The sequence below is a fragment of the Mesoplodon mirus genome, assembly GCF_964341445.2.
Source record: "Mesoplodon mirus genome assembly, chromosome: 3".
NCBI classification, from domain to species: domain Eukaryota; kingdom Metazoa; phylum Chordata; class Mammalia; order Artiodactyla; family Ziphiidae; genus Mesoplodon; species Mesoplodon mirus.
Window position 1 is genome coordinate 198,791,450 of NC_138978.1, and position 21,546 is coordinate 198,812,995.

The window sequence follows — 21,546 nt, forward strand, 5'->3', positions numbered from 1 at the left end:
CGGTTCTGATGACCAGAAAGAGGCTCTAAGAGGAAGCACCGAGGAAGGGCCGGTGAGCTCAGAGCCACCAGGGAAGGCCCTGCTCCCAGGACCGCGGAGTGGCCTCCTCCCTGCAGAGGTGCGGCGAGAAGGGGTGGAGCCTTCTGCAGGGCCACTCCATCTCCAGGCTGAGGGGAGCCCAGGGGGCGGGGCTTACGGTAAAAGTGGGTCAAGATGGCCCCGGATTTGGGAAGCAGGAAGCAAGCCTCCGAGGCCACGGCTGCGGGCAGAGGGGGCCAGCTCTAGGGGTGGAGTGGGCTGGGAGGGGCCGGGGGTGGGCAGGGAAGGGAGGGCACGGCCTCTTCCGGGAAACCAGCAGCCTGGACACCAACAGAGGAGTAGCCAAGGGTGGTAAGCCGTAGGCTCTGCAGGCCCGGCACTGCCCCGGCACTGCCCCCGCACCGCCCCCCCACCCAGGACAATTCACCAGCTCCGCCAACTCTGGTTGCAGGTGGGGGCCTGGACTGACTCCAGGAAGCAGGCTCCGTCCCGGCAGTTCTCAACACAGACCCCCTCCATTCCCCTGGCAGCTGCTGGCTCAGAGCTGGGGACACAGGAAAGTCCGGCTAGAGGAGGCGGCGGCAGGGAAGGAGGCGGCACGCTCGCGGGGGCTGCTCTGTAAAGCGCCATTGTGCGCCCGGGCGAGCGCGTGCCTCCCTTTGGCTGGGTGCGCCCAGGGTCGGGGACCAGAGTCCCCAGCCTGCCGGGCCGTGGACAGAAAAAAAAACCGCACCGCGCACCCCCCCAACACAAAATTGTCATTTATTCTTGTTGTTGTTAGGAGGCAAAAAAATGTACAGTTACAAGAATCATTTTCCAAACAGAGGTTAAATATGAGCTGAAAAGTGTAAAAAAGGAAGAGGGACATCACTTTACAAATCATTAAATTAAACAAACAGAAAACAAAACCCAAAGAACCAACCCCCCATGCTGAGTTCTCTCCTTGTGCAACTCTGCAAAACGAGAACAGAAAATGAGGTGGCCCGTGGAGGTGAGGGCCTGGGGAGGGGCAGGAGCTGGGAGCCAGGAACAGGAGGGAGGGGCTGCTGGGGCGCTGGCGTCCTGCCCCTTCGGACCCCGGTCTCTGGTGCCTGGTTGTGCCTGGTGGCCATGCTGAGGCTGGGGGCAGAGAAGGGCATCTCTGGAAGCTCCCGTCAGCCTGTGACATTCAAACACTGTGGAGACAGGCCAGACTGGGAAGTGGAGACAAACGGGACGTGGGGACGGACACCCGTGCCTGGGCTGGTACCTGCCCCTGTGCCAGCCTTACCTTTCCTGATCTGAACCGGGCCCAGCTAACCCCGCTATTCTCCTTCTCTCCAGACCGCCCCCTCCCAGATCCTGACTGGCCCCTGCAGCATCAAATGGTTGATTTTAGTCTTTGCTTAAATTAAAAAATTAAAATATATATACATATATATACTGTACACACAGGACAATAACAGAAGAGTGTGGGAAAGGGAAGCAGGGAGCGGGACAGGAGAGGAGGCGGGGCTGTGGGGCGGGGCTGCAGAGGGGAGGGAAGCAGGGCGGCGGAGAGACAAAGGGAGAGGGGAGGGGGGAGGTTAGGGGACCGGAGGGGAGCAATTTATTTTACAATAAAATCGGGAGTTCAAACCTCAGCAGAACAGGACTCTGGGACCCCCAGAGGGCCCCTCCCCACACCAAGTAAGGAGGGGTGGGCTTGGGGGGGCGGCGGGGGGAGGGGGCGGGAGCTCGGCTTCAGATCCGGAGGGCGGTCCCTGGTCCGAGGGGGCGGGGCCTCAGTCTCAGCTTCTCCGTGACTTTGAGTGCTGGATAAGCCACTGTAGGGTGATGTCTGCGGGGCAAGAGAGGAGGTTACAGGGCTTCAGGGCTGGTTCTCCTGAGGGTAGAGCACACATCTGGCCGGGGGGGGGCGAGGGGGAGGGGGCGTGCTGCAGCTAGGGTCTACCCTAAGGGCATCACAAGCCCAGCTTCCAGCTGTCAAGCTCCGAACAGCCCCTGATGGGTGCAAGGGCGTCTGGCTGCGGTGAAAGAGACGAAGCCACAGGACGAGTCCCTCAGACCAGAAGGGTCCGACCCTACGATGTCACAGGCGGGGAGTGAGCCCCAAGAAGAGGAGGGATTTGTCCAAGATCACACACCAATTGACGGCAGAGCTGGGGTGATGCTCAGGATCGGGGTTTCCCGCTGCCTGTCCTGCCCAGGAGAGCCACGGCGCTCTGGGCTCCAAGGAGAGAGCCACCGGCTGCCTTCCCCTCCTGCCCCTCCCCGAGAGCGCAGCGACGCCCCCAGACCCACCGATGTTGTCCTTTTCTTTGCAGGAGATGGAGTAGCAGCAGATCTCTCGGTCCTGGATGGCAGACAGATTCCTGCAGGAGACCAGAGCTGTCTGCTGAGGCTGCCACTGAGCAAGGGGCTGGGGGCTGGGGGCCGGGGGTCGGGCGCGGGGGCAGTCGGGGATAGAGGGACGGGGAGGGGGAGGGGGGCGAAGGGCGGGGCTCAGGCAAGTGCGCTCTAGCGCCACCAAGCGGTGGGTGCCGAGAGCAGCAACGAGCCCTCCGCTCTGGCGCCTGGGAGTTTGGGGAGCAGGGAGGAAGGACAGGGAAGAGTGGCCAGCTCACATTTTCTCGATCAGCTCCTTCTCATCCAAGGCTCCCGGAAGGTCTCGCTTGTTGCCTAGGACTAGGACCTGCCGAGAAGGGAGGGCAGGGCTCGGTCCAGGGCAGCCAGGGCCAGGCTGCCCCCAGAGGGGGCTGGCTTCCGCAGCCCCGTTGCCTCCACACCCCTCCCTCCCCCCGCCGCCAGCAGTGTTTACCCCAACCTGCCCCCAGCGGTCCCCGGCCTTCCCGGCGAACCCCCAACCCTCCCACTCCACTCGGGGCTGACCGGGATGCCCTGCAGCTGGGGCTTGTCCAGTAGGTTGTGGAGTTCATTCTTGGAGGCCTCAATCTTCTCTTGGTCAGCGGCATCCACCATGTACCTGGGGGGCGGCAGGTGGGGACAAGCTGACACCACAGGCTGCGGGGTTGGGGGGGGAAGGAGCTGCAGCAGCTCTGGCTGGCCCCCTGGGGTCTCCAGGCCACCTGGGACGGCTCAGGCAGGTGCTCTGAGAATGTCTTCTGAAGGGATGGGAGTGAGAACCTGCAGGGGCTGCTGGGGCCTGCCCTTGTCCCATCCCCCAGACCCCTGGAGAAGCTGCTGCTCCTGTGGCAGCGCTGGGCCCCATAGGATTAGACCTAAGTCCTTCCCAGAGTGACCCGCTTATGTTCTCAGGGCAGGGCTGGCTAGACAAGGGGGTGAAAACAGCAAAGGAAGCCCCAGAAGACTTTCTTGCATCAAAATGCTTTTTAAAAAATCAGGTTGGGGACTTCCCTGGCGGTCCAGTGGTTATAGGACTAGGAGCTTCCACTGCAGGGGGCAAGGGTTGGATCACTGGTCTGGGAACTAAGATCCTGCATGCTGTGCAGCCAAAAAAATTTTTTAAATAAGAATAATAAAAAAAAATCTGGGGCCTCCCTGGTGGCGCAGTGGTTGAGAGTCCGCCTGCCGATGCAGGGGATACGGGTTCGTGCCCCGGTCTGGGAGGATCCCATATGCCGCGGAGCGGCTGGGCCCGTGGGCCATGGCCGCTGGGCCTGCGCGTCCGGAGCCTGTGCTCCGCAACGGGAGAGGCCACAACAGTGAGAGGCCCGCATACCGCAAAAAGAAAAAAAAAAAAAAAAAAAAAAAAAAATCTGGTTACTGGGTGTAAGATAGGCTACAAAAATGTACTTTAACACAGGAAATAGAGCCAATATTTTGATATAACTGTAAATGGAGTGTCACCTTTAAAAACTATTAGAAAATAAAAATACATAAAAATTTAAATTTAAAAATCAGATTAAAAACAACAAAAGCTGGGCTTCCCTGGTGGCGCAGTGGTTGAGAGTCCGCCTGCCGATGCAGGGGACACGGGTTCGTGCCCCGGTCCGGAAAGATCCCACATGCCGTGGAGTGGCTGGGCCCGTAAGCCATGGCGGTTGAGCCTGTGCGTCCCCGCAATGAGAGAGGCCACAACAGTGAGAGGCCCGCGTACCGCAAAAACAAACAAAAGACAACGAAAGCTAAATGATCTTTTGTTTGGGCACATATATACGTAGGATACAATTATTTTTAAAAAGCAAGGGAGAGAATTCCCTAGCGGTCCAGTGGTTAGCACTCGGCGCTCACTGCCAAGGGCCTGGGTTCAATCCCTGGTTGGGGAACTAAGATCCCACAAGCTGTGGCACGGCCAACAATGAAAGGAAAACAAAAAAGCAAGGGAAAGAACCACTAGATCACACAAAATTCAGGATAGGGGTGAGTCTGGGTTGGGGGTAGGCAGGGAGATGAGGAGGGACACACAGACGCTTCAGCACGAAGTGGTCAGTCCTCTGGTTCTCAGACTGGCCGGTGGGCGCCCAGAGCGTCCGTCAAAGCAATGGTAGCTGCACACAGGTGTGAGTCACCTGCCAACGACCACGGCCCTGCTGCGCACTTACACGATGGCGCTCACTCCTCGGCAGTAGCGCTCCCACATGCTGCGGAAGCGGGGCTGTCCCCCGATGTCCCAGAGCTGAGCAAGAGAGGTGAGCGGGTGTCAGCAGCAGGCGGGCCCCCCATCCATCCTGGCTCCCACATGCCCCCCGCCTGCCCCACCGGAATTCCTTCGCTCTCTACCTCCCGACTCCTAAGCCTACCTGAGCTCTTTCCCCAACTATCCGGTCGGACCCAAGCCTCTGCTTTCCTCTAGCTTCTCCTCCGGGGGCCCGACACGTACCGACACGTGCACACACGCGCACACGTGCCCACGCACACACACATCCCCTGCGGCCGTGGGTTCGCGCCCGGGCCGGCTCGGCCGCACACCTTGATGGTCACGTTCCCCTTGGTGATCTTGCGCATGTTGAAGCCCACGGTGGGGATCATGTCCTCATTGAACTGTCCCGACTGGAAGGAAGAGGCAGAATTGGAAAAGGGGCAAAAATCGCCAGGACCCAGATGCGCCGTCCGCGGCGGCCACGGACCAAAAGGCTGCGGGAATGAAGCAGAGGCCAGGCCGGAGCCTCTCAGGCGCCCCAGGGTCCCGGGCAGCTCCCGCGCGCCCCCTGCTTTCAAGCAAGACGGGCCGTGACCAAGCCCAGTGTCCACCTCACACCCGAGCTCCCCTGTGACAAAGAGGCCCCTCGAAGTCGCTCGACCAGGATGGAGAAAGTCCTTCCTGAGGTCTAACCCACCTCTCTGTTGGACCAGAGCCCCCTTTCTGTATCTAGCCTCCGGTGGAGCAGGTCACGTTAAACAATCTAGGTTTACACTTTCACGCGGTAGTAAATGTTCACATCAAACTGAGGGTCGGTAAGTCAGCCACGCCCCAAATGCAACGCGCAGCAAGCGACTTCTGGGTCTCTTTGTACTGTACCCATTTGCAGGATGGGTACTCCTCCCTGTGCACCCCGACTAGACCGAGAGCTCTCGGGAGAGGAGCCACGTCTACACTGACCTTGGTGAATGTCCACCCAGTAAGTAGGAGTTAACCGTAATTCCGTTTCCCATAACCCACTTTCAAAGTCTAACAATTCTCACGTCTCCCCTCTAAATTGTCTCTAAGGTCTCTAAATTGTTCTAAACTAGCCACAGGCCTCTATTAAGGCCAGACCAAACTCCGCCCAAGGTCATCTCCACGTTCACATGTAGGACACCTCTGCTTCTCCCCCAGACGCAGGCTGAAGGAGATGGGGCTTACTTAACCTTGAACCTGAGGGGACAGCCTTGTTCTGTTATGATGTCATTGTCTTCTACCAGGTGGGAGGAGTAAGTTGCCTAAGGCCACACAGAGTGGTCAGGGGCTCTGACCATTGGCCAAAGTGTAGGACATGATGGCTTCTCATTCAGAACCTGTGAGTCTGAATGAAGACCCCCCACCCCAGTGAGACGGATTGATTCCCTTTTATCTTCAGGAATCACCTGAGCTCGTTCACCAAGTCCCTCGGATGTGAGCACTGAATGCCCAAGACTGATGCTCAAGATAAGATGGATGAGGGTTCCTAACCTGGAGGCCAAAGAGGGGCTTCGGAGACCCCCTGAAGGTGCACACAATCTGTATGCGCACATTTTTGTTGGTATGTACACGCCTCTGGGGAAAGAGTCTCTGATTTTTTTTTTTTTTTTTTTTTGCGGTACGCGGGCCTCTCACTGCTGTGGCCTCTCCCATTGTGGAACACAGGCTCCGGACGTGCAGGCTCAGCGGCCATGGCTCACTGGCCCAGTCGCTCCGTGGCATGTGGGATCTTCCCGGACCGGGGCACGAACCCGCGTCCCCTGCATCGGCAGGCGGACTCTCAACCAGTGCGCCACCAGGGAAGCCCGGGTCTCTGTTTTTTATCAGATATCAAAAGGGTCCAAGAGCCTCTAACAGTGAGGAAACGTGAGGAACAGGGAGTGCCCTGACGAGGTTTTGCTTTTGGCTAAGTAGGGAGAACCATGTGTGCTTTAACTCCACAAACCCCAGCACGGTGCAGGTGGAATGGGGCACCCACTGGACCCAAGCCCACTCCATCCCCAACTGGGCAGATGAAGAATGTGGACCTGAGGAAGGAAGCCCAGCTCTTGTTTATCACTCATTGTGGTCTCACTTGGACCTCTCTGGGCCTCAGGGTTTCCTTCTGTGAAATGGCAGGAAAGGGCTTTGGTTTCCTAAAAATTGGCAAGTAGAGCTCACAAAGTGCTTGGAAATGGTTTCCGTACACGAGGAACCATCATGGCTCTCTGGCAACCCAGAACATTCACAGGCTCCCACAGAAATGAAAAGCCTAGCCTGGCAGAATGTGATCCCGGACAAAGGAGGGTTCCAGGAGGACCCTCAGGGAGCCAGGCGCCCCGGCCCCAGTATTTCCAGTTCAGCTGTGAATCAGAGCTAAGCTGGAACCAGTCACAGCTGCATTTCCCGGCTAAGGCCTCAGATCTCACAAGCTCCTCATTCAAGGTCAGCAGGGACCCTAAAGTCATCTGCTGGAACCCCTGGCTCAGACTTGAATGCCCTCTGGCTCCTGGGTCAGCTCCAACGCTCCAGAGTGCTTTATAATGAGTCAAAAATCCATCTTCCCAACTCTACCCGTTGGGAACCCCGAAATTACTTCTTCCACTGGACAGTTTTTTACACTTGTAAATATTTGAAAATGGTCCTCTTGTTTCCCCCGGGCAAAACATCTCCTACTTTCTGGCAGCACAAGTTTTTCAGAACTCAGAAAGTGAGTTTGGGGTTCTCAGATGCACTGCAGTCTCTTTGTGATGTTTCCCAGCTCACATTAGCCAGCTGAGCAGCGTACACATAAGCTCAATTTCTATTTACAGTCGGACTCATAGAATGAGTAGAAAAAAACTAAATGGGTAAAAGCTGAGACAAAGAAAGGCCAAAAGAAGAGGCAAAGGGGATTCAGAAGGTCAGTGGCGGGCGTGGGCCAGAGCCCGGGGTCCTGAAAGACGCTCCACTGTGATCATACACTGGTAGGCGGAAATGCCGTGGCCCTGGAGGAGCTGAGAACTCTGGACGCGGGCACTCCCACTGCAGCCCACAAGGGAGATGGGTGTTCTGGAAAAGCCTCTTTCTAGGGAAATCCAGGCTGCACTTTTAGGATGTGTGAGTTGAGGTGGCAAATTTATGTCATAAAGATGAAGGCCCGGCTTGGGGAGGGGAGCCCTCGCTGCACCCCTCAGAAACTCCTGACCCTGGCAGTGAAACCTGTGACTCTTGGATTCCGTTTCTGACCTGCCAGAGCATCCCATTCTCTGGACACGACCAGGACACGGAACCGCCTGGGTTCCTGTGATCCCCGCCTAGGAACACAGCTTTGTAAACGCTCTAGGAGGAGAGACTCCCTGGGGACCAGAGGTGATGCCCGGGCTGAGCCACAGGAGCAGCAGCAGCACCGACTGGTCCGCTCTCGGCCTCACCCTGGAGACAGCTCCCAGATCTCGGCACCTCGGAGATAAGCCACAGGCCCGCAGGACCCAAGGCCAGGAGTTGCGCTCTTGCTTTTGGAGCCCAAGTCAACGCCAGGTCTAACCAGGGGCCTGCGACCAAGGGCCAGAGCCTGGGCAGACAGGAGCCCAGGAACCATCGTGGCAACAAACCCAGCCTGGGCCGAAGAGTCTGTCCTGCTGGGTGAGTGGCCAGGAGCCCCGGGGCAGAGGTCATCGCAAACATGTTTGGGAAAGGAAGCCAGTGCCCAAACATGCCATCATGGTGTACCTGCCCCCCAGTCTCCCTCCACCCTTCTCTTCGAAGGTGGGCAGGATGCAGGCAGGGGAGGTACCCAGGCTGGCAGATCACACTTCTCTGCTGACCCCTGTCATGTATGGCTGCTCCACAGCTCTCAGAAACCCCCGTCTGCGGACGAGGCCCGGGTCCCCGGACACCTCAGCTCTGCCCAAGCCTTCCTCAGCCCCACATGCCCAGCCCAGCCCTCTCGGAAATGCAGGCCGCATCCACTACTGCAGCTCAGCTCAAACACCCAGAGAGCTCATCTTCCCCTTTTCTGAGGCAGATTTTAATCCTCCCCACCACTGCCCTGGCGCTGAAAGGCGTACACTTGCCCACCTCGGTCTTGATAACCCAAAGCCCTCAGAGCCACTCTCCCCTGAGTCCCCAGAGTGGACCTGCCCCTCCACCTCCAACTCATCCTCTGGGTCCGAAGCACCTCCTCCTGCCCTGCAACTTCCGGGCCAGGCGGGGACTCCGAGCTCCCTTTAGGGTGCCCTGCATCCTCCCCGGACCCCAGCTGCACGCCACGGTCGGGGAGAGGTTCCCCGTGGAGAAGGAGTCTGGGCTGGGGCCCAGGCCCTCTGCTGATTCCACTCCACCCAGGGATCTCTCCCCCACCATCCCCCATCAATAGCACCGGGGCTTCCTCTTCCGGCCAGGAGGGGTTAATCCCCCGGGGTGGGGCCGGGCCGGCCCGGGCCCCCCCACCAGCCTCGCGGGCATCCGTCCTGCGACCCTCCGCGCGCCGCACGGGCAGGCCCTGCACTTTCGCCCCGTCATGCGCCAGGGTGCGGGTGCCGGAAGGGGCCCGTCTCCGCGGGCGGCGGTCCCTCTGGCCTCGTGACACCCTCGGCGCCGCCGGTCCTGGGGCCCGGGCCGCGTCCCCTCGTCCCCCGCCCCTGCGCCCGGCCGTGCCATCTCGGCCCGGGCGCGCGCCGCCAGGTCCCCAGGGCCGTGCTAGGCCCCGCGCGCCCGGGCCCGCGCCTCCCCGCCGGCGCCAGCCGTGCCGGCCACGCCAGGCGGCGGCCCGCTCTGCTGGGCGCGGCGGGGACCTGAGGCCCGGCCGGCCGGCGCCCCGTACCGCGATCACGTTGACGAAGGTGGTCTTGCCCGAGTACTGCAGCCCGACCAGCGTGAGCTCCATCTCCTCCTTCCAGAAGAGGGCCTTGAACCAGTCCAGCAGCTTGTTGAACAAAGCGATCATGGTCGCTGCGCCGGCCGCGCCCGGTGCCGGCTCCCCGCCGCCCCTCGTGCCCTCGCGCTGCGGCCGGAGCGGCCCCTCCCCGGTGCGGCCCGGCTCCGGACTCGGTGCGGGCGGAGGCTCGGCTGGAGCGCGCGGCCGCCGACGACTCGCTGCCGGATCGGCGCGCCGATGGGTGTGGCCTCCGCGCGTCCTTCTCCTCCCGGTCGCCGTCCTCCTCGCAGTCGTCCTCCTCCTCGTCCTCTTCCTCCGCCCGCGCGGCCGCCGGCCCTGCTCGCCCCCGAGCGGGCGCGCTCCTCCTGGCCGGGCCGGGCGGGCCGGGCTGCGGGTACGCTGGGCGGGGCGCCCGCGGGCTTCGGGGCGGGCCGGGCTGCTGTGCGCTAGGGGCACTTGGGGAAAGAGCTCCGATTGTTTTTCGCCTTCCCGGGTTGCCGTGCCCCGATTGGCACCCGCTTCCTTCTTACAGGGCGGTGGGCCCGAGGTGGGCGAGGGCCCCGTTGAGCGGGACCATTTCCAGGGTGGAGGAGGGTGGTCCGTGGCTTCCCAGGACGCGGGGACGATGTCTCTAAGATCTTTTGTTCCCTGAGTCCTTGCCTCTGAGCACCTCTGGGTACCGGAGCCCCAGTGGAGGGGAACATCCACCTGTGAGGCCTTGTTAACCACGAGGTACCAGGACCACTTGCTTCGGAAGCCTCTGGCCCAAAGTGACTTTTACTGGGACCACCATGATACTAAACAGAGAGAGTCCTGCGGGGGGTTTCCCGTTAGGGAGGTTTGTGGCAAATGAAAAAAGTTGGCCTGTTTTGGTAAAACCCAAAGTTTTCTTCAGGAGAGCTGGCGGTAGGAGGTGTGGGGCTTGCGGAGATGCTGGTCCTGGGAGGACCCAAGCTCGGGGCTGCTGGACCCCCTGAGCCCACACCCCGCTTTGGGCGTGCCTTCCTATTTGGCCTGCACAGGCACTCACGTGGCATCTGTGGTTTTAGTCCAAGGCGCATAAAGTTTCAATATCAACCATATCTGCCAAGCCCAGCCGAGATGACCCCAAATGATCAGCTGCCAAAGTGGAGGAATCACAAAGTCCTGGCCCTGTGCAATATCCTGGATTATTAAGTTATTAACTTACATAGTCTTTCTAGTCCTTGCCCTTTGTGAGTCCCTCTCTAGCTCCTAAGGAGCACCTCTGCCCGTTTCCCAGACTGACTCCAGTGTCACTTTGTTTCACGTGTCCCTGGAAGGGCTGTAAAGTGCACGTCCTGGGGTAAAGAGCAGCAGCCTGTTCCTGGTCTGGGGATTCTTACTCTCTCTACTGATGTAAAGAGGCTCCAGAGGCCTGAGAAGAAGAGGGAAAGAAGGAATGACTCAATCATCCGAGAAGTCTTTATTTTCCAACCTGGTCACTCTTCAGAGCCTGTCCTCAAGCTCTGGGGCAGGGTTGGGGCAACAGTGCCCAGGGAGGGGAGCCTGCCACCTCTGCGGTGGCTTTCCTCCTGTGGGGTCTGAGCTCAGGGAGGACCAGGCGCCGGATGGCCCTGCACCCAGCGCCACAGGCCCCGGGAGTGCCTCTCACAGGACAGGAAAGCTTCAGGAGGGGGTGAGCCCATTCCCAGGCGGTGAGGAGGGAGGGGATCAGCAGAAGCATTAAGGAAGTCACCCTCCGTTCCAATGCTGCATGTTTTCCAGAAGCGCTGTCTGAGGGAAAGGCCAGCTGTTCTCAGGGACCCAGCTCCTTGAGGGGTTCCTCAGAGAACTGGCCCCAGCAAAGGCAGCCCCCAGGGGCCAAGCACCTGGAAAGATGGTGCCTACCTTCCTCCCCACGGGCGGCCCGTCTCGGATTCAAGGACGAAGGGTTTGGACGCCTCCCTGGGGGGGGGTGGGCAGGCCTGAGATAGATCCGGGGGGCCCTGGACATCGTGTGGATGTGAGGTGCGGAGGCGAGTTAGCTCTCCGGGGTAGACTATGGGGGGTCCGGGTTCAGCCTGAGCCCCTGGGTCCATGGAGGTGCTTTAACCCGGGTCGCTCATGGCCACAGCCAGCCATCCAGGCGTGCTCTGCGGGGAGGAGGCCATGGCAGGGCTGCTTATCTGAAGTCAGGCAGTGCTCTCGGCTCCTTGCTTGTCTCGTGTCCTCCCTGGGTACTCGGAGTCCCTTCTGGGGTCCGAAGGCAGGCAGAGGATGCTGGGCCTCCCTGGAGAGTAGCTGGGGTGGGTGGCTGGCAGTTACGGAGGCAGGGGCAGCTGTCTGGGCCTCCAAGGGGTCCGCACACTTTCCCTCTTATAGAGATTTCAACTGTCCCACCAGGTCACCTCCATAGCCTGCTCCCCGGACACTCATGTGGGCACAGGGGTAGTCTGGTCCTTGCTCTCTTTGGGGGGTGTCCAGCCTCACAGATGTGGGTGAAGAGGCGAGTCCCTGCTAGGATGTTGAGGACTTGGCCAAGGTAGCACCAGGCTTTTCCCAGCTCAGGTCATTGGCCTGTTCTCGGGCTGGGCCAGGGTGGGGGGTGATCTTGGGGTCACTCTCTCGCCAGCCCCAGGAAGGGGGTACAGCTGGAGTGGCTTCTAGGTGCTCCTCTGGTTGTTCTCCCCCGGTGGCAGTAAAGCACCTGATGCCCATGTCCGAGGAAGAGACGGAGGCTCACATGGCGTTTCAGGGACCAGGATGCCCGGGCCTCTTTCCAGCTCTGTTGTAAAGGTCAGCTGCCAGCTTTAAGCTCGGAGGGACATGGGGGGTTGCCCCTGGTGTCCACTGGGGGCCTCTGCAGGGAGCAGGGGAGTGGGCAGTGCTGAAGAACCAGTGTCTAGCCCTGTCCTCACCGCCCAGCTTCCTGTGACCCCAGACACACCCCGAGGGGCACCCTGTTCCCATGCCTACCCAGGGGGTTCCCCAGGTCACAAGGCCCACTTTCCCAAACCCACCTTCCCAGGCCCAGGGAAGCGGCCCTGGGTGGGGGAGGGTGCCAGGGTCAGGGACTGGGCTCCTCTGGCAGCTGGGCGGCGTACAAGGCCAAGGTGTGGTGCAGGAACTGGTACTGCTCCGCGGTCTGGATCATGCCCCCCCTGCAGAGAGAGGTGCACAGGCCGTGAGCAGCGGTCCAGAGGGGAGAGCCTGACCTTCCCGAAGGCCTGTCGGGCTCCTCCTTCCAGGTGCATCCTCTCTGCAGCGGACCCCTCCCACTGCACCCTCCCCAGCCCGGGGTGGGGGGTAGGAGGGGCCCCATGCGGGCAGGGGTCTTCTCTGACCCTTCAGCTCCTGGGGCAGAACCAGCCCCTGAGTCCCCAGGCTGGGCCAGGAACATTCCTGACCCCAAGATTTCCTCTTCCTGGTAATCTTAGAAGTAATAATTCTATATATGTGTATAGTGAGTGCTCGTGTTCCCCAAATACTTTCACATCAGTTAACTCGTTCCTTACAGCAGCTCTCTGGGGAAAGGGCCATTGTTTCTCTCTAGATAAAGAAATGGGGACCCAGGGAAACACAGTGACAGCTCGGTGAGATGCACCCTGGTCCGCTGTCTCCAAATCCAGTGAGCTTCTGTGCTTCGCCTATGGCCGCCTAGTTTCCAGAACCAACCGTACTCTTTCCCCCCACCTTTTCCCTGAGTAGGGAATTTGGAAAAACAGAGACAAGAAACAGAAGAGACTGAAAGCTCAGGTAAATCCATAGGGTGGCCTGTTCCACTCTAGGTGCCCCACCTCTGCCACCACCACCCCCGCCCCCCGCCAGGGTGTGAGCTGCACAAGAACAGCTCTCTAAGCGAAAGGGGCCCCTTCCTTTCCCACAGGAAGTGCCTCGTGGTGAAGTGCCCCGCTCAGTCCGCAGACCCACCTGTCCAGCCGCAGCTGGCACACAATGCCCAGAATGTCCACTTCCCCTAGGGCCTTCAGCTGTTGGCAGCCGATGCGGGTGGCGATGAAGCAGCCAGTCCGGCCGATCCCTGCGCTGGGTCCAGGAGTCCAGGGAGGGGGCGGGGAGGTCACAGGGGGCCGGGTGGGTGGCAGACAGAAGGGAAATAGGGATGCCTCCACGGGGTGGGGGGCGGCCACGGAGGCATCTGCATCCCTCACTGGCCTCACCCTAAAGCCGGTCCAGGTCGCCCTTGGGTCCCTGTGGACGTTTTGAGGAGCACTCTCCTGCTCGGTGGGGGACAGCAGCTTCCTGCTGACAGTGCCCGTGCTGGGCTGGATGACCCCGCGGAACGTCCTTCCCTCACCGTGACGCGTCCTCACAGCTGCTGGTGCTCGGCCCCCTCGCCCTGCCCCTTCTGCTCTGTTGTGCCCTTGACTTCCTCCCTTCTTCAGGAAGTCTTCCCCTGTGAGCCCCTGACCTCCCAGCTCTGTGTCTGGGTGCACCTGCGGGAGGGGCTTCTAGACCCCTCTGCCTGCACTTTTGGCCGCTGTGTTCTAGTGAGAATGTGCATCCCAAATGCTTTCCTTATTTTAAGTCCGTCCCCTGCATCACCCCCGACGCCACCCCGATCCACTTCTTACCCTGTGGCCTAAGTATTCTTTGTAACTGGCAAAGCCCATCCTGTGAGGCCCCTCGTCACTTATCTTCCAGGCTTTTTCATCCCTGCCCCCTTCCCATGTGACATCCGGCCCCTACTTGCTGACTCTGCTCCCAGCATCAAGTCAGTTTTTAAACTGCACCTCTGGGCCTTTGCACATGCTGCTCCATCTGCCTGGCATGCTTTCCCCCCACCCCACCCCACCCCCACCACCTTCGCTTGGTTAATTCACCTTTCAGGTCTTACTTTGCCTTAGAGGTCATTTCTCCTGGAAGACATTCTCTGGCCAAAGTCTGGGCTGGGTGATTTCATTCTGTGCCCCCCCCACTCCCCATGATGTTCTCATCATGCTGCGTCCTGTTCGTCTCATTGGCTGTCTCTCCCACCAGACCATAAAACTTGGCAGAAACCAAACTGTCTTGTTCACAGCTGTCTCCTTAAGCATCTAACACTGTGCCTGGCAATACCCGGTTTTCAGTAAACATTCATGAGTGAATAAATGCGTTTCCTGACAGCGGGGATCGTCTCCTGCCTCGCAGACCGGGAGCTGCCTCTCTGGACTGTGCCTGGGTGTCCAGCCCACACGTCCAGGTTGTGCAGCCAGAGGGAAGGACAGAGCGCTTGCTGAATGACCGAGAGATTCCTGTCCACGACCCAGGCCTGCTCTGCTTACACTCCTTCCCAGGAGGGACCCAGTGGGGAGGAAGGGCTTCCGGAGGAGGGGCCACATACCTGCAGTGGACCACGATGGGCCCCGTGTTGGCAGCTGTCTCTGGGCTGTCCTCCACCTCGGCCACCAGGCGCAGCAGGGGCCCAGCCGATTCCGGGGTCTGGTGGTCAGGCCAGGCCGAGAAGAGGATGTGCTTCACTGACCGGCACTCTTCCTGGTGCTGGGTGGGGACAAAGCATGAGAACAGGGGACAGGATGAGGGCATCGCCCGTCCTCTTTTGCGGTGCTGGGGCTGGAGTGAGCCCGAGCAGAAGACGCCAGCCTTGTCCTGCTCATTTTGCTCCACCGCTCCCTCCTGGGACACCTCTGGGGAGGGCGGAAAGACCCAAGTTCCAGCCAGCACGTGACTTTGGGTGAGTCCCTTGACCTCACTTTCCTCACCTTGAAAATGGGACCATGATGGTCGGAGGATAAACGCTTTGGAGAGCAGAAGATGCTACACAGTAACAGAAGCGTTTTTAGGCACTTTTACAAGTTATTAAGCATCTTGTCAAACGGCCCTCAGTTCCTCCAGCAGTGACTCCAGGACCCCGCCCCCTCCTCCGGGCGCTTGGCACAGACCGCTGGGCCTTCCTGGCGGTTCCCACATGGATCGTTGGCGCTGACCTACTGGACTAGAGGCTCCTTGAGGGCGGCACCCACATCCCTCTTCTTCTGGTCCCAAGCACCTCTTTACATGTGGGTTCAAGCAGCTTTCCCTGAGTAAACCTGTGCCTCCCAGGGAAGTTCCAGAGAGTGAGGGTGGCCCGACTTCCCTGTGGACCGGAGGGCCGTACCTGGATGGTGAGCTGCCTCACGGTGTATTCTGGGCACTCTCTCACGTCCTGGACGTGGATGCGGAAGGGCCCGTAGGTCTCCTCCTCCGTGGGCCAGTAGTGGACACACTTCTGGGGGCAGGGAGCTGGGAGTCAGGGACCAGGGCAGCGGAGATGGGAGCGGGGACACCCCCGCGGCATTTCCACCCCCGCTGCAAGGGCTGGGCTGTCCTGAACTTGACACCTGCAGATAAAGTGCCCCCCAACCCCTGCTTCTGGCTGTGGCTGGCCTCCCTGCCACGTGTCTCAGGAACTGACAGGTGTCCTCAGCTCCCAGGGGAGGCCCCTGCCCGGAGCTGCCCCAGCAGGGGTGTGCTGCAGACGTGGGTGCAGCCTGTCCGTCTGGGTTCGCCAGGGACTGTACCTCAGCCTCCTACCTCCTTGCCCTCTCGGAGCTGAGTCAGCATGACGATGAGGGACGTCTCCTCCTGCCACACCATCTCCCAGAAGTCTGACACGGTGTTGGGCATAGGGCCCTGGGTGGCGATGTAGGCTTTGTCCTTCCCACCGTACCCCTGCAGGCGGAGGAGGCCGGGGAAGGGTGGGCGGTGAGGCCAGGGCCCTGGGGCGGCCAGACCTGCAGGTGCCGCACTCGGGCTGCAGCCAGGGGCCGTGCAGCCCGGACACACACGTCACAGACACACACACCAGACGCCACATGGGGGACGTGACACGGGCTCTGAGTGAGAACACCCGGGTTCCAACCCTGTTCCGCTCACTGCCTGTGCAGCCGAGAGTGAGTTTCCCGGCTTCTGGTCCGTAAACGGGGTGTAATGGCCGTCCAGCAGCACGTGGTGCAGACCAAACTCTACGAAGCGTGTTGGGTTGAGTCTAGCATCTTTCAGGGCCTCTGTGACTGTTCCCTTCCTCCCCCGCTGCTTTCTATTGAATACTAGCGCAAAAGGCGAAGCAAACAGTTCAGTATTTATTGAGCGCATGTTTCCCTTTTACATGCTACTTTCTGTATTTAGCAGCGAGGCGTAGCACACTCCTGCCAGCCTTTCCTCTCCCCTTCAGTATCCTCAGCTTCTTGCTCCTCAGGGGACGGTGAAATCCAGACCCCCCTTCACCGGGCCGCCTTTCCCCCCCAGGCGGCCCCGGCTGCGGGCTATTCACCGGGGCGCCCGGCCACGGTCCCACCCACTCTGAGCCGCTAGAGGGCGCAGTCTGCACCTGCCGCCTCCCAGCCCTGCGGGCTGACGCTGGGGATGGAGCCCACCTGGCCTCCCCGCCTCCCGGCTCCTTGACTGAAGCCATCTCCACGAAGGAGGGGCTGCCTGGAGCAGCGAAGGCCAGAGGGGAGGGAGCCGGCCGAGCGCCCCCAGTTGGCGCTGCACCTTCCGTGCAGACCTGGGAGCCGCAGGCTGGGCCTGGCCCGAGCCGCCCTCCGTGCTGTGAGGCTGGCAGGGGCCGCGGGACGGGGTGCGCCAAGGAGACCGGGGTCTTCCTTCCGGCGTCTGACGTCTGCTCTGTGCTCCCGCCTGGCGTCCTGGCCTGTTTGCGCCGGCTTGGCCCGGAAGGGCTGTGGCAGCCGTGAGTCGGAGCTGGGACACCAGGTGCCCCAACCACCAGCCGTGCTAGGCGGTGTCCTGGGGGTTCTCTGGACACAGCCCCCCATCCCCGCTGGCGACTTACCCGGATGTAGTTGGCGTTGATGTAATCTCCGTCCTCCTGGCTCTGCGCCCGGCCCAGAGAGACGCGGCTCTGGGGGTCTAGGAAGTAAAAATCAGCAGAGGCCACAGGTCAAAATGTGACCAGCGAAGCAAACTCACGCAGGGCCAGAGAGAGGAGAGTCCTGTGGTTGTCACGGCACCTGCGAGTAGCAGGTGGCCAATACCTATGGCGTTATTTCATATGCACGCAGAAGGGAGCCACAGAATGTTCCTGACCAGCAGTGGGCCACGGTCAAAGAAGTAACTGGGAAGGTTCCCTGGCTGGTGCTGGGCAGGATGGACAAGCGAGGAGAGGGCCGTTGCTGAACGACATTCTAGTTTGGAGATCAGTGAGGCACAGAACAGGGTCATAGCAATACAAATGGAAAAAGAGATATTGTCTCCTGAGAGGCCAGACTGGAACTGAGGCTTCATTCCACCCCCAGGGCGGGTCAGCCTGGCCGTCTAAGGGGGCCTTTCTCCAACTCCAGTCCAAGCCGGATGAAGAAGCAGGCTCCCCAGGGCCAGCTGGTCTGGACGGAGGGTGCCTCGGGGCCAGGAGCAGTTCCCCCTTCCGTGAGTGCTAACAGCCCCTGGACTGGCCCAGGCAGGCAGAGGGCTGTGGCCTCCAGACTGGGGGTATCTGGAGGTGGCCTGGCCAGACAAGGCTGCTCTGAGCAGAGCGGGAGGGGAGAGTGTCCCCAGGCCTCGTGCTCAGAGGGCCTGTGCCTGCCTCTGAAATACAGGAGGTGCTGACCCCGGGACCCCCATCTGCAGCCTCCTCACTGCGTCCATCTGAGATCCTCCAGCCCCCTCTCGGGGAGCCATCCTGACAGGGCCTCTCCCCCCGCAGACCTGTGTGGGCCCTTTCCCACGTGGGAAGAAGAGGAGGAAGGAGGTTTGGTGCAACTGGCTGTGTGACCTCCAGCAAGTTACACAACTTCTCTGTGACTTGGTTTCCTCATTTGTCAAATGGGGATAAGAACACCATAGACCGACTTCCTGGGGTCCCACTGAGCAGTGCTGGCCCACAGTGCTGTCCTATCCTCATCCTGGTTGTGGTAACTGCTCCCCTTCCCCAGCCAGGCCCGGATGTGGGCATTCCTCTGCCGGAAGAAGAGCCTCTGTGTACGGCAGCTCTCTCCTGGCTGAGGCTGTTTTGCCTTCTGAACGCCTCCAGCCCCAGGCCCCTGCCGCAGTCCTTACTTGGCAAGATGGTCTTGTATCGGTCCTTGGAGGCATGGCCAGGAATATCCAGGTCTTCAGGGCTGACAAAGTTTGAGGGGATCTTCTGGCGGGGGGAGGAAGCAAGTGAACAGCCAACCCCCTTCCAGCCTCCTCTCCCTCCGTCTTTCCTAGTAGAGCTGGGACCCAGCTGTTCCCTCCTGGCATCAGGACGCAGGTCTAGATGTGGCGGAGGGCAGAGGAGGGAGCCTGGGCGGGTTCCTTCCTGGAGACCCCGGGGTTCTCTCTTCCAAGGGCCCAAAGGGGACAGGCCCGCAGGCCAGGGTAGAGTGGTGCCAGCTGGCTCTCCTGATTCAGAAGGGCAGTGACGTGGAGGGGACCCCACGTTCTTACCAAGAATTCCTCTTCCAGCTGCTTGGGGCTGGGTGGCTGGTGCTGCAGGGCCTGGCGGGTGAGGGGGTGCCCGGCTGTGCGCAGAAAGTGCAAGGTGACCTCCTGGGGCGTGCGCACCGAGCAGATGGGCTCCACGGCCCCCAGGGACCGCACGTCCAGCATCAGAGCCACATTGGAGCCGCGCCTGCAGCACAGATGGCCAGTGCCCCGTAAGCCCACGCGCGGTCCGCCTCTGACAGTTATGATTGTTATGGGCACCTCTGGGGGCCGGCTCCTTGTCTCCCCTTGCCCCAGAGGCCCCGGGCCCTGTGCACCCCCACCCCTTGTCAGCCAGAGCTGATGCGCCCACTTCCCGTTCCCAGCCCGGCCCCTAAAGCTCCGACCTGCATCCAGGTCTGGAGGCCCCGGCCCCCTCCAGGGGTGCTCAACCCGACCTGGGGCTTGGGGCACAGGTGCGAGGCTGACGCAGAGCTTGTGCCCCAGACAGGTAAAGGGCATGCAAATGACATGCAAATGAGCACATCTGGTTTCCTTTTCCTGGAGAGGTGGCGAGGGTCCCGCAGGAGGGAAGCCCCTCCCGGAAAAGGTCTCACCTCTCCTGCAGGCGCACGTGCTTCTTGGCTGGCGCCTGGTCAGGTGGAAGCTGGGTCATGGCTGCCCTCAGGGGAAGGGGTGGCCGGTGGCTGTGCTCTGGAGTGCCCCCCGCGGGCCTGGACCATGCTCGGGGGCTGGGCCCAGGGGAGGCTCACTCTGCCATGAGCTTTGATCTCTGGGCTGCCTGGCCGGCCAGAGGAGGCTCCCAGGCCCAGGCCGGCTTTCTGCTCTCTGGCACCTCTGTTTTCACTGGGGTGTCTTCCGTTCCCCAGGAAGTGGCGGTGTTTCCACCCTGGGAAGGTCAGGATCTCTGCAGGGGCACCCAGGAGGCGGCAGCCTGTGTTTAGAGTAAGGGCAAGATGAAGGGTAGAGACTGTGGGTGAAGATAGGAAGGAATCCGGGGGGAGGGGGCGGGGCAGGGTGCTGCCCCAGCCCTACGCTGGAGGCCAGGTCAGGGAGGGCGAGGGGGGAATATAGCGGTTCTGGATGGAAGAAGGGCTCACACACACCCCCTCTGGGTGTACGGGGGCCTCCTCTGGACGGGAAGGTGGAGGCCTCCTGCAGCCTTGGAGCCAGCCAGGGCCCCGGGCGTGCAGGCTGCTGGCCCAGCGGGACCCTCGCCCGGCTGCTGGCACTTCCAGCCCCAGGGTCATCCTGGCTTCTGGGGTCTCTGTCCAAGGAGGGAGGCTGGGGGTGTTTCCTTCCTCCTCTGCCCATCCCCCCCCAGCCCGCCTCGGTAACCGTCACAGGAAATGGCCTCACCAAGCCCTTGAGCGACAGCGCATATGGGGAGGCAACAGCTGGGGGCACAAGAGGGGGCGCAGAGGTGGTGGGGGGCCCTCCTCTGGGGGACAGTCCCCATCATCCAGACCAGGGTCCCAGCTTCCAAGTCCGGGAGGGGCTGTGGGGTCACCGCGCCCGCAGGGGCCGAGTGGGCAGAGAGGCTCTCGCGGCAGGAGGGCCTCGTCCGCCTCTTCTCTCCCTTCGGGGCCCTGCCCGGCCCTCGGGGACATCAGGGGGTCAGCACCCGCGCCCCAGCCGGGCACCGTTGTCCCGGGCACCCTCCTACTCATCCCCCCCCCCCAGATGCCCTCCCGTGTCTCCCCAGGTTCGCACAGCCCTGGCCCGCGGGGTTCCTCCCCGGCCCCCTCAGGTACGTACTGAAGCAGCTGTGTCCCCCAGCGCCTCTCGCCAGCTGTCTGTCTGTCTGTTGGTCTGTCTTTGAGGGCTGAGAAGGCTTCAGGAAGCCAGCTTCCTCCCTCCGCCCCTCCTCGCTGCCACCCACGCACGCCCCAGCTGCCTCCTGCCACCACCAGGGGTCGGCGGCCTCCCGCCTCTGCCCCTCTGGGGGCCACTGGCCTGTCCCAGCACCTTTGCCACGGGCCCGGCCCTGCTCGCTGGGGATGGCCGAGGCGCTGGGCCGTTCTTGACCACCCGGCCCCCTCCTCCAGGGCATCTCCTCCAGGTCCTGGGGGCGTCCAGCCTCTGCCAGCTCGTGGGGCAGGGTGGAGCCGAGCCTAGCTCCAGGCTGCCCCGCAGAGGCCCGGGTACTCTGGCTTCCAGGGACCTCAGCTGGAGACTGATTTCCACTTCTTTGCTTCTGCCTCGGAGCCTCGCCCTGGAAGCCCTTGCCCCTTCAAGCCGCGGGAATCATGCCAGGCACAAACAGAAGTGGGCACAGACTGGGTGGGGCAAGGGAAGGCAGGAGTCCTTGCTCCCCAAGGGGCCAGGCTCGGGCCAGGCCGGAAGGGTCATCCCAGGCCCTCTGAGCCACACCCCAGCGCCCAGCCGCCTCTGGCCTGAGCCGGGCCAGCTGCCCTGGGAGTCGGTAGGGAAGACAGCTTGGAGGGTAGGAGGGTCTCGGGGCATTCCCCGCGCCCCAGGCCCCCCCAGGCCTCCTCCCAGAACCCTGACGTCTACTCAGAGACCCACGGAGAGCAGACAGCCTCTGGCTCTCACACCAGGGGACCCCTGTGTCTTCTTTGCCGCTGGGGTGCCTGAAGCCTGGGCCTGGGAGGGGGGTGCCCAAGTCCAAGACCCCAATGGCCCACCTCTGCCTCACCAGCGGGCCTCCTGCTGGCTCCCTGCTCGGCTCCTGTCACCTTGAAACAGTCCCGACGCCCTCCGTTCCCGGCACCCACAGTCCCATCCTTCCCCTTCCACCCACTTC

At 61.5% G+C, this 21,546-nt stretch overlaps 2 protein-coding genes across 2 annotated transcripts; both read right to left on the minus strand.

Moving 5' to 3' along the window:
• Nucleotides 1-782: 782 nt before the first annotated feature.
• On the minus strand, nucleotides 783-9,814 carry ARL8A (ARF like GTPase 8A). The gene is made up of 7 exons (XM_082616284.1): nucleotides 9,384-9,814; nucleotides 4,912-4,992; nucleotides 4,545-4,618; nucleotides 2,911-3,004; nucleotides 2,646-2,713; nucleotides 2,323-2,393; nucleotides 783-1,858 (listed from the first exon to the last, which is right to left on the minus strand). Exons 1-7 carry the CDS (start codon nucleotides 9,504-9,506, stop codon nucleotides 1,809-1,811), a joined length of 561 nt encoding a protein of 186 aa, XP_082472410.1. The 5' UTR covers nucleotides 9,507-9,814; the 3' UTR covers nucleotides 783-1,808.
• A 1,055-nt stretch (nucleotides 9,815-10,869) lies between these two features.
• On the minus strand, nucleotides 10,870-20,944 carry PTPN7 (protein tyrosine phosphatase non-receptor type 7). The gene is given in 12 exon segments (XM_082613813.1): nucleotides 10,870-12,258; nucleotides 12,419-12,559; nucleotides 13,329-13,442; nucleotides 14,740-14,897; nucleotides 15,514-15,624; nucleotides 15,930-16,067; nucleotides 17,188-17,264; nucleotides 18,411-18,495; nucleotides 18,783-18,966; nucleotides 19,376-19,452; nucleotides 19,454-19,713; nucleotides 20,538-20,944. Coding segments are annotated over 11 exon segments (1,593 nt in total). The 5' UTR covers nucleotides 20,833-20,944; the 3' UTR covers nucleotides 10,870-12,258; nucleotides 12,419-12,465.
• Nucleotides 20,945-21,546: the final 602 nt, after the last annotated feature.